We start from the raw sequence: 11720 nt of genomic DNA, 5'->3' as shown, positions 1-11720 counted from the left end.
TGTTGTAATATTTTCTTATTTGCGATTAAAATAAAAACGTAGTAGAACAAAAAATAAATATAAAATGACATAATTAAAATCTATTCATAAGAGTGTGTAATCTTTGTCAAGATATAGCAAAATTTGTTAAATTTACTATAAAACATAGATTATGAAAAATTAAATATGAAATTTGTAATTTTATATTTTTAGATATATGTGTATTATTGTAATATATTATAGTTATTTCATTATATGGTTGAAAGCATAATGTAAATCTAAGGGTAAATGAAGTTGTAATAATAAATATGTAAGCATATATCTATATTTATGTTTTGTATATGTATTTCGGGTGGTAATGGATATATCCATGGATGAAACTTTTCATCCATGTCCATATCCATATCCATATCCATTTAGGTTCATCCATATCCGTATCCGTATCCATATCCATTTAGGTTCATCCATATCCATCACGAAACAGGTGGATCGGGTAGATATTCACGGAATCGGGTGGCCATTGTCATCCCTAGTCAACAGCATTTGAAACCATGTGTTCCAAAAAAAATCAATCTACCTCCATATTTTGACCATTAAAAAAACAAATTAACATAATTAGTAATGTCACTTTCATTCATACAATTCAAATCACAAATTAACATAACTATGTGAAGTTTATTATTCTTTATAAGTATTTGATAAATTGGCTGAAATTTAAGCTTACGAGTATGGCAACATAATAACGTTAAATAATATATTTCTCGAAAGTGCGTGCGTGTGTGACAAATGAGAGTATTCAATGCCAACTGTTGCCTTTCAAAAAAATATTGAAGGATTTTTTTAGTAATTTTAAACTTTATAAGCTCTACTTTTTTTCATAAACTAGTAGATATGAGCTTGTTTTTAAGATTTCATGATTTTCATAAGCTCTGCATTTTACCAAACGAAACTTATAATTTGGAGCTTATTAAAAACATAACTTCAGGCTGCCACAAACTCGCACGTCAAGCACACCCAAAATGATACTCGTTTCTATCTATGTATTTTAAAAATGACTTTAAAATAATTTGCGTTTATATGAGTTTTAATATTAAAGATGAATAATTATGACGTGAATAAGGAGAGAATAACGTTTGAGGGCGTCATTTTTCAATGTTTAACATGAAGTTCATTACTGATACATGATGTCGACCACGGTCGAAGTGTCTTGTATTGTAATAATGCAAACATGATTACACAAAACAATATGTATAACAATATTAGACGTCTTTCACAACTTTCTTATTTAATTATATTTTATTTTAATTTTTCGGTTTACGCATTTAAATAAAAAAAAAAAAAGTCAGGCATCATTTATGTTTTACATCCAAGACAAAAAATCATCCTATCAGAATAAAACAACACTTGATTGTTGCCAAAATCATTACAAAAAGTGTTTTCTAAAATTCACTCTCAAATATTTTATGTATAATAAAGCTATACCTATCTCATAAATTACATTACATTACATTGAAACATAAAATATAAAACCATTCAAACCATGATTACCGAGTACTGAGTAGTAAGTTACAAAAAGAGTAATAATATAGTTATATTTTATATATATAACACAAAAGTAGATCAATGAATTTCCGAACACATATTCTCATGTGAGATAGGAAAAAAGATTGTGCGCAATCTTTCCTCCTATAATCGCGTACTTCCGAATAAGTTGCTAACCAAATTTCCATTTATTATATTTTCGTTTGCATCCTGAAAGGGTCGAATACTAATTACCACACATCACGCAAATATCTTCCTGACATTTGTAAGTTCTTCACAAATAGTTCCGCCTTTGACGAGTCTAGAGATCCCTGAAATCGACAAAGTAAAGAGGGATGTGTGTTAAGGCAATCCAATTCCGACCCATTTATGTGTACGCATCGCAATTTAGATTATATTTGCCACCCCCATCGAATGGGTCAAATTGTAGATGTAAAAAACAATCTAGAATTATGATATGTTAGGAAGATACAACCCAAAGTGCACTGAAAATGCATGTCCTACATCATATCATATTATTATTTCAAACATAGGTAAAATAAAACATTAATTATTAATTATATTCAATACTTCAAAGAAAAAAATAATAGTCGGGTCAAATTAGACAAAAAAAATAAAAAATCTCATTTTGACTTGAACTCAGGGCCACCCACTTTGACACCACTAATGATATGGGAACACAAACTAATGGCCAAATGTCGAAACCACCCCTAAAGAATTAAAAAAAAAAAAAAAGGGTTTTTTCAGACATGGTCAAAATTGGCAAACATGAAAATTGAAATTGAAGATCTGCCAAAAAATAAGTATTGTTACAATTTTGACTCCACAAAAAATTGGACTCTTCATGGGCCAGATGGTGAATTATTTTCAAATTGACCCTAGTTTAAAGTAACAAAGACAGCAACATGTATAAGTTGACTTCAACCATATAATATACCTTATTTACTAAATATACGTAAGCAAATAACGATTTATGAAAATGAAATCTCAGATATAATACAATCAAATAAATAATTATAATTAATAATTATTATATATTGTGATGAAAACTTCAACATACCTGTTCTTGGACTATGGTGTGGAGGGTTCGATGTACATCTTTGGCCATACCTTTGGCATCACCACATACATATAAATATGCTCCCTCGGAAAGCAACTTCCAAATATCAGAAGCCTGCAAAGAAAATTTACAAATATAAACAACATACATATACATATTTATATAACCACAAAAGTCGGGAATATTTTTATGATTTTTTCCTACCTTTTGAGTCATCTTGTGTTGCACATATTCCTTAGTGGGGCCTTCACGAGAAAAGGCTACAATAAGTTCGGAAAGTGCACCGCTTTCAACGAAGTTATTAAGCTCGTTCTTGTATATGTAATCCTGAATTAGCAGAACAATCATGGAGTTAGTTAATATCCCAACCTAAATCAGATAACTTTTTGTGATTGCCTAAAAGCAACTAAATTGGACAAAAACTGTTATGGGTCATCCAATGTGTGTTGACCCGTGCTTAACCCTGTATTTTTAAAAGTCTAGTAACTGTATAAAAGATCATTTTTTTAAACATACCACTTCACGATTCCTGCATCCAAAGAAGAAAACAGATGACCCGAGTTCAGTTCCTGCTTCCTTTAAAGCTAACCGTTCTTGAAGGAAACCTCTAAACGGAGCTAATCCAGTTCCTGGTCCAATCATGATAACTGGGACCTTGGGATCAGAAGGAAGTCTGAAATTTGATGTTCTAACATAAATAGGCGCCCAGCTGCAATCCTGACTTTCGGTCAAAGGAACAGCATTCTGCAAATAAACCCCGTAAAGTTACAACTTCAATCAAAAAAATCAAAGTAGAAAGTAGAAACTCCATTTAAGTTTCAGTCAGCAAGCATAGTAATACCTTCATCCAGGTTGAACAAATTCCTTTGTGAATTCGGCCTCCTGGTGTTTTCTCGTACACTAATGCACAAGTGACATGAATCCTATTGGGTGCCATCCTGTTACAAATTAAAATGCACAGCAATTACAATATAGTTTTTTTTTTTTTTTTTTTTTTGTATATAAAGGCAATGTAAAACTGCATATAGAATAATTTGGACGGAATGTACATACTTTGGGGAGGAAGAAATCGAATAGTATCGGGGCTGCAATCGTGGGGCCACGGATGCAAAGAAAACCCCGAGTGGAGGTTTAGCAGACGGGAAGGCCTCCATGACTTCAAGAAGGCTTCTCTGGCTAGCAACTATCCACTGAGCATATTCATCCTGTAGAAACAAAAACATCAGTTTCCGTAACAAGTATATATATGTATATATCTTTAATCATTAAAAATTATAAGAAATACAGCTTAAACCTTTCCAGCAGGAGACGCGAGAAATTTCAATCTATCTGCTTCAGTGGGATCAGAAGCATGAGCAGCTAAAGCAAGCAAAGAAGACTGAAATGAACATATCAAAACCATTTGTCAGGTTTATATTCAAGTAGGGATTCTTCAAATATTAGATGTTTTAGGACGAACCTTTTTGGGAGAACTTAAAACATCTGCATAGGATGTTAACGCTTTTCTTAAAGTGCATGGTGGGAAAGGAGGTGGCAAAGAGGCCCCACCAAGTGGTATTCCGTCTTCTTTGTCGGTGTGAACTGAGAAATACATATCTGATGGTAAACCGAGTAATCTTTCAGCCTCATCCACAACTTCAGACAAGTTCTCACAGTAGACTCCGACATGGTCCCCGGTTTCGTATCTGTAATAAAAAAATTAACAAACTTGGGCCAAAAAAAGAATTAGATATATCAGGAAACAACGAAGAAACTTACGATAATCCAGTGTTTGATATGTCAAATTCAAGATGAGTGCAAGATCGATCAGATTCAGGTGTGTGAAGTTCCTTTTTGACAGCCACATTGGATCTTCAATACAAAGATTTTTGTAAATTTGTAGACCTTACATTAATTTTATTGTGTTTTGCAAATTAAAATAGGAATAGGGAATGTACAATACCTGCATGGATGTTGAGCATCATGAACAGCATGACCATTTGTCTGAATATGATCTTCAGAAAACATGTCCGGTTTTCCATGAACAACACGGTATTCTGCAACAGCAGCAGTATAAGGAGTGGCAACACCTGTATCATCCTCATCACGAAGCAATTGATCCAACTCAGGCCATACTAACTCTTTCCTGAAGAACCGAAGTCCAATAAAAAATTAAAAACTAATTTGCGGACTAATAAATGGCTTTTAGAAATTAAATTTAGAAAGTGCATTTTTCCTAATACCATGCAGTGAAGTCATCTTCAATACATTGATCATCATCTCCCATACCAACAGGAACAAGGCGCTTTGCACCTATTAATAGCGAATCGTCACATGTTATATAAAGTAGAATGCATTCACAAAGAAATATCATATAAATGACCAATTTCTAATAACAAATGCACTAACCCTTAATTTAATCGATAAGTACTTTCATAGCGCATACAAGACTCTAATTTAATCAACAACCCATATGTAATAAAATAAACATACCCTGTTCTGCAAGGTTGTCATCAACCACCTTCGCAATCTACACATAACAAACGTAAATTAATTAACTTCAGTACAAAGTGGTATGTAACATAACATTCATAAGGCTACAATTGTTTGATCATGAAAGATGACAACATCATATCAACTATCACCTTGTTGAAATGTTCGTACTGTCTGTTGCCAAGGCCAAATACTCCGTATCGAAGCTTATTAAGCCATTCACCTTTCTCATCTCCCTATACCAAATATCACAAATTTTAAAAATCAACATTCAACATTGATTTATTTAATTAAATACAAGTCAGCATCGATCCACTACTTGCACAAGATATACCTCAGTAAACCATTTATAAAATCTAGCAGCATTATCTGTTGGCTCACCATCTCCATATCTACATAATCAATCATCATACCAAATTCAATTAGTAGCTACTTCCCATCACCAAACACCAAAAGAATCCTTCCAAAAATGGAAATCTTAAAGGTAAAGCTAAACAATTACATCAATAACATGAGTAAAAAACTTACGTAGCCAAAAAGAAAAAAGCTAAAGATTCCTTTTTTAGTCTCTCCTCATACTCATCATCATCAGCAGCATAATCATCCTACATATCAAATCAAATAACTATATTCAATTGACTGATAAACTTCAACAAAATTTCCGAACCTAATCCGAATGACATTATTTTATACAAGCATTAATGGCATCCCCTTCACCTTGTGTGTTGGGAATGGGGTTAGGTCATAGGTTCGTTTTGTCCATCCTATTAATTAATTAATCTTCCTGAAATATGGATATCCAGATCGACCCAGGGGTTTTATCCCGGATCCATTCAGGATTCAAACCCGGTCACCTGCCCATGGTTAAAGGATCGGTTCCTGTAATGTGATTCGGGTTTCCTCGCGGCGAACGCGTGTGTGTGCAAACAACGAGTGTCATTGAAATAAATGATACACTGATGCAAAGCTTGCCGTTCAAACAAAATGACTTACCAAATCAACTATTTTAAACACCGCCTTATCATATCTAGCTTTTGCTTCCTCTACAAGTGCCTTCATACAACAACCACAATTGAATATTCAATTACGAATTAATAATTAATAACTAATTAATTTTGATAATTGATAATAACTTACCTTAGCAAAACCTTCAGCTGTACCAGTTTGTGTACCGAAAAACACTGTAACTTTTTCCTTACCGTCATCAACTTCTTCTTCTTTAATTTTTTTCGGTACAATAACAACCGGTTCAATAACCGACTTTTTATAAGCCGATCTCCGCCAAAACAAAACGACAACGCATCCAATTAAAACGGCAACGGAAGTCGTAAGTATCATAAACAGCTCACGATTCTCAAAAAGCATCAATAACGCAGGCGGCATAATTGAATCACCTGAATCAGATGCGTTCGATGTGTCTACAACTTTGCCGGTGATCAAAGCACTCATAAGATCAAACGGCGATAATTTTACAGATTCTGATTGCATTATATTATAATTATAATTGTTACTATAAATTGAAATTAGTGAATTTGAATTGAGTTATGATTTATTAGATTGGAGGTTCGAGAGAGAAAAATTGAAACAAAAAATGTTAAAATTATTTCTCCCTCTGGATGGATTGGTAGGGGTAGTTGGGAGGGAGGTCTTGACTTTGGGGGTTTTATGGTGGTGAGATAATTGAACGGGAGTAAGTAACTGGAATGGTTAGATACACCTACTTTCATTTAACCATGGTTAGATTCGTTGTTTAAACCATTTTATTTTTATTTATTTTATTTCAATTTAATTCTATTACTCCATATTTGTTATTTTATTTATTTATTTATTCAGTGATAGAAAAAAAAAATACTCAATGATTGAAAATAGATCAATAATTAATTAATATTAATAATTTATCTACTTACTAATACCAAAAAAAAAAAAAAAAAAAAATAGTAACAGAGGGTATTTTGAACATTTAACACTACTTACCACATGTCGTGATTATATGCGCTCTGTGGTGGTAATGCGTGTTTCTTGGTGCTATGTGTTTCTTTTCACCTTCTTTCTACTTCATCGCTTATTTCTCTTCACCTATCTACTTTATTTTTTTGGCTCTTTAAATCCGCAGGGTGTATGATTCGTCTTAGCTTTTGTAAGTCTTCGATGAACTAATTTTTGTTATTCGGTTGTCTATGGTTCGTCTTAGCTTTTGTAAGGCGTCGATTAACCGAATTTGTGTTATTCGGTTAAAAAAATTGACGAATTAATTTGTGTTATTCGGTTGTGCATGATTCGTTTAGCTTTTGTGAGGCCTCGATGAACCGAATTTGTGTTATTCGGTTTGAGAAATTGACGAATTATCTTCATGTTTACCCAACTTGTGTTAGTCGCTTACAAACTCTTTTTGTTTCATTTTTCTTTTATTTGTTTTTTTTTTTTTTTGCTGTAACGGTGATGAACTAATTTGTGTTAGTCGCTTGAAAAAGTTCACGATTTTACGTGCTTATTAATTATGAAACTTTAAAGAATTGACGCATTTTCTTGATGTTGTTCTTTTTGTTTGATTTTTTTTCCCTTTTGAGTTGTTTGTTTAAATTCTTATGCACGCGCAACACCTCTGATTGGTGTTAGAGCTGCTCAAGAAAGAGGAATTGTACGCAAAATTCTCGAAGTGCAATTTTTGGTTAAAGGGAATGCAATTCCTAGGCCAAGTGGTTAGTAGCAATGGAATTCAAGTCGATCCTACTAAGATCGAAGCCATTAGTAGGTGGGATACACCGAAGACACTGACCCAGATCTGGAAATTTCTAGGACTTGTTGGTTACTACAGAAGATTCATTCAGGATTTTTCTAGGATAGCTCGACCTCTTACTGCACTAACACATAAAGGAAAGAAGTACGAGTGGTTGGCAGAGCAAGAGTCTGTGTTTCAGCTACTGAAGCAGATCCTGACCACCGCACTGATCTTATCGCTGCCCGAGGGAAATGACGATTTCACGATTTAATGTGATGCCTCGTGGAAAGTCTTTGGATGTGTGTTAATGCAAGCACAGAAGTCATCGCTTACGCCTCGTGACAACTAAAGACTCACGAGGCGAACTACACGACGCACGATTTGGAGCTTGGAGCTGTGATTTTCGGACTTAAGATGTGGAGACATTATCTATATGGATGTAAGTGCACGGTGTACACCGACCACGAGAGCCTCCAGCATATCTTCGACCAGGAGCAGCTGAACATGAGACAACGTTGTTGGGTTGAATTACTAAACGACTATGACTGCCAAATTTGCTATCATCCCGGGAAGGTGAATGTGGTAGTCGATGCCCTTAGCCTAAAGGCGAGAACTCCACCCCTTCGAGTTCGGGCATTAAATATAACCATTCGCATGAACCTTACCAACCAAATTCAAGAAGCTTTAAAGGAAGAGAATATTTCGAACGAGATGCTTAGGGGATTACAGAAGCAATTTGAAGTTAGGGAAGACGGAACCCAACATTTTACTGGAAGAAGCCGCGATTTGGCGACCTAAGAATGTAGTCCTCGATGATGCTGATAATACGAGATATTCAATTCATCAAGGAATCGTAAATATGTACCATGACCTTAAAGAACAGTACTGGTGGCCTAACTTGAAAGATGATATCGCTACGTATGTTGGGAAGTGCTTGACTTGTTCCAAAGCCAAGGTTGAGCATCAAAAACCATTAGGATTTCTGCAACGGAGATTCCCGAGTGGAAGTGGGAGTGCATTACCATGGACCTTATCACAAATTTGCCAAAAACTGTGGGTGGATATGATATCGTTGATCGTCTCACGAAATCTGCACACTTCCTACCGATGAAGGAAACCGGCAAACTAGAGAAGTTAGCCCGGCTATACTTGAAGGAGATTATATCCAGACATGGAGTTCGTGTATCCATTATCTCGGATCGGGATAGTCGCTTTACATCTAAATTCTGGCAATCGCTACAAGAGGCGTTGGGGACTCGAGTGGATATGAGTACCGCCTATCACCCGCGGAAAAATGGTCAGAGTGAGAGGACCATTCTGACTCTGGAAGACATGCTCCGTGCATGTGTGATTTACTTCAGAAATGGCTGGGATAAGTATTTGCTGCTCACGGAATTTTCATGTAATAATAGTTATCATTCAAGCATCAATGCCACAGTGTTTGAAGCACTTTACGGTAGGAAGTGCAGTTCTCCAATCTGTTGGAATGAACTGGGAGACAGACAGATTACTGGTCCGGAAGTTATCCATGAGACTACCGAGAAGATTGTTTAGATCAAGAACATGCTGAAAACGGTCAGGAGTCGACAGAAGAGCTATGCTGATGTCAGAAAAAACCGTTAGAGTTTGCAGTCGGTAACAAGGTAATGCTGAAGGTATCACCTTGGAAAGGCATAACACGGTTCGGTAAAAGAGGGAAGCTAAACCCGAGATATGTGGGTCCGTTCGAGGTAAAAGTACGAATTGGACCGGTGGCCTATCGTTTAACTCTGCCGCAACAACTTAGCGGAGTACATGACATGTTCCACATGTCGAATTTGAAGAAGTGTTTAGCCGATGAAGATCTCACCATTCCTCTAGAGGAGATCCAAATTGATGACGAGCTTCACTTTATTGAGAAACCTATAGAGGTTATGGACCGCGAGATCAAACGACTAAAGAAGAGCAAAATCCCTATTGTGAAGGTTCGTTGGAATGCCCGTAGAGGACTCGCATTCACGTGGAAACGAGAGGATCAGACGAAGCAGAAATACCCTCACCTTTTTACATCTCCACCATCGACATTAGGCTAAAATTTCAGAAAAAAATTTTCTTTAAAGGGTATATAATGTGACGACCCAATTTTTCGACTTATTTTATTATTTTAGATACTATTACTAATTTTTTTATTGTTATTATTATTATTATTATTATTATTATTATTATTATTATTATTATAATTGGATTCATGTAAATGAGATAACTTACTAGATTTAAATTATTTAAATGCATGGGAGCCTTATTTATTTATTTCTACATGGAAGGCTTCTAATTAATTCCATAAAATCCTCACTTACTAGTTATTGGTAGGACCTATTTAGTGCTTTCATTTACTTATTTATTTCCATTTAGTTAATTAGCTTAAGCACATGGAAATGACCCACTTAACCAACCCAAACCCACCTTAAAACCTAGAAATCCACTATATAAACAACGTATTCTCCCATTAGGTCATCTAGCACCTAAAAGCCTCTCATCCACTCCAAAACCCACGGCCACATTCATCCTCATCAACATCTTCATTTTTCAAACTTGAACTTCATTATTTTTTGCTTGGATCTTCATCTTTTGTTTTTACATTTTAAGATCTAGTAACTATTCTTCTCTATTTTCAATTTTCTTTCATTTATGTTCACTTTTATGTCATTTACTTTAGATTCATGCTTGATTATTGTAGATCTATATTTATTGTAGTTGTTTTGTAAGAAAGTTGAGGTCTTTTACACTTTATTGTAAAAGAAAGCAACTAAGCTTACTTAAGACATTATTGTTGTTGTGATTTAAGACAAATGTTCATGATTTATCATCTACATATGATAAATATGGATTTTTGTACTTAAATATTGTAAAGGATGAAACTTTATCACTTATAAGTAATAAAGGAACCATCTTTGTTATTTTGAAAGCTTAAAGTTTGAGTCTTTATCATCAAAGTGCGATAAAAGAGCAAACTTGATTATAAAGGTTGAAGCTTTACTACTTCCATGTAATAAAGATGCAACCTTTGCTACAATATAAGCTTTGTACATCATAAAGGTTGAAGCTTTACTACTTCCATGTACGGAGTAATAAAGATGCAACATTTGCTACATTATAACTTTGTTCATCATAAAGGTTGAAGCTTTACTACTTACATGCATGGTTGCAAAAATCGGAAAAATCAGCCGAGAACTCGGCGATAACTCGTTTCCCGGAGGCTGCCGAGTTCTCGTTTCAAAAAATTGGTCAACTTCCGATTTTATCGGTCAACGACCGATAAATTAAGTTTCTCGGTCAAATCTCAATCAACGTCCGACAAATTGAATATCTCGGTTATTTCTTGGTCAACATTTGCATGTAGCTATATATTATATTATGTATCATACAAATTATCTCAAAAATCTAATATTTATACATATATATATATATATATATATATATATATATATATATATATATATATTCAAAAATATATATTTATATTAGAAAGTCAACGTTAGTCAGCAAACGAGTTCTCCCGAGTTCTCCGAGAATTCTTAAAAATTGTCCCACCGAGAACTCCTCGAGTTTCGAGTTCTTCAACCTTGCTTACATGTACTAAAGATGCAATCTTTGTTAACTTAGAAGCTTGAAACACTAAAAAGGTTGAAGCTTTACTAATTACATGTACTAAAGATGCAATATTGGTTAAGTTAGAAGCTTGAAACACTAAAAGGTTGAAGCTTTACTACTTCCATGAACTAAAGATGCAATCTTTGTGAAACTTTAAAGGTTTAATTACTAAAAAAGTTAAAGTTTTACTACTCTCATGTAATAAAGATGCAACCTTTGTTAACATAGGAGCTTTAGACATCAAATAGGGTGAGACTACATTGCTTACATGCAATAAAGGTGCACCTTACTCGAGCTGAAAAGCGTCTAAAGCATTTT

At 34.4% G+C, this 11720-nt stretch overlaps 2 protein-coding genes across 2 annotated transcripts; one reads left to right on the top strand and one right to left on the bottom strand.

Moving 5' to 3' along the window:
- Positions 1 to 1402: 1402 nt before the first annotated feature.
- On the bottom strand, positions 1403 to 6682 carry LOC139898293 (NADPH--cytochrome P450 reductase 1). The gene is made up of 17 exons (XM_071881025.1): positions 6191 to 6682; positions 6047 to 6106; positions 5582 to 5658; positions 5388 to 5445; positions 5206 to 5289; positions 5054 to 5090; positions 4804 to 4873; positions 4524 to 4706; positions 4340 to 4432; positions 4041 to 4266; positions 3876 to 3959; positions 3635 to 3786; positions 3423 to 3519; positions 3098 to 3325; positions 2786 to 2908; positions 2582 to 2695; positions 1403 to 1832 (listed from the first exon to the last, which is right to left on the bottom strand). The coding sequence occupies exons 1-17, from the start codon at positions 6539 to 6541 to the stop codon at positions 1752 to 1754; spliced, it is 2118 nt and encodes a 705-aa protein (XP_071737126.1). The 5' UTR covers positions 6542 to 6682; the 3' UTR covers positions 1403 to 1751.
- Positions 6683 to 7731: 1049 nt separating this feature from the next.
- On the top strand, positions 7732 to 8043 carry LOC139901866 (uncharacterized mitochondrial protein AtMg00860-like). Its single transcript, XM_071884537.1, has one exon. It carries the CDS (start codon positions 7732 to 7734, stop codon positions 8041 to 8043), a length of 312 nt encoding a protein of 103 aa, XP_071740638.1.
- Positions 8044 to 11720: the final 3677 nt, after the last annotated feature.

Source organism: Rutidosis leptorrhynchoides, chromosome 3, assembly GCF_046630445.1.
Source record: "Rutidosis leptorrhynchoides isolate AG116_Rl617_1_P2 chromosome 3, CSIRO_AGI_Rlap_v1, whole genome shotgun sequence".
Taxonomy (NCBI): Eukaryota; Viridiplantae; Streptophyta; class Magnoliopsida; order Asterales; family Asteraceae; genus Rutidosis; species Rutidosis leptorrhynchoides.
Note: the sequence above shows the minus strand (reverse complement) of the source record. Positions and strands in the feature narration are given on the sequence as shown.

Excerpts from the sequence above, each read along its gene's own strand:
- LOC139898293 (XM_071881025.1), bottom strand. The coding sequence starts at position 6,541 with ATGCAATCAGAATCTGTAAAATTATCGCCGTTTGATCTTATGAGTGCT. Across the intron at positions 5,091-5,205 it reads AGTACGAACATTTCAACAAG|ATTGCGAAGGTGGTTGATGA; the intron begins GTGATAGTTGAT and ends TGTTATGTGTAG. Across the intron at positions 3,326-3,422 it reads TTTGTTCAACCTGGATGAAG|AATGCTGTTCCTTTGACCGA; the intron begins GTATTACTATGC and ends GTTTATTTGCAG.
- LOC139901866 (XM_071884537.1), top strand. The coding sequence starts at position 7,732 with ATGCAATTCCTAGGCCAAGTGGTTAGTAGCAATGGAATTCAAGTCGAT.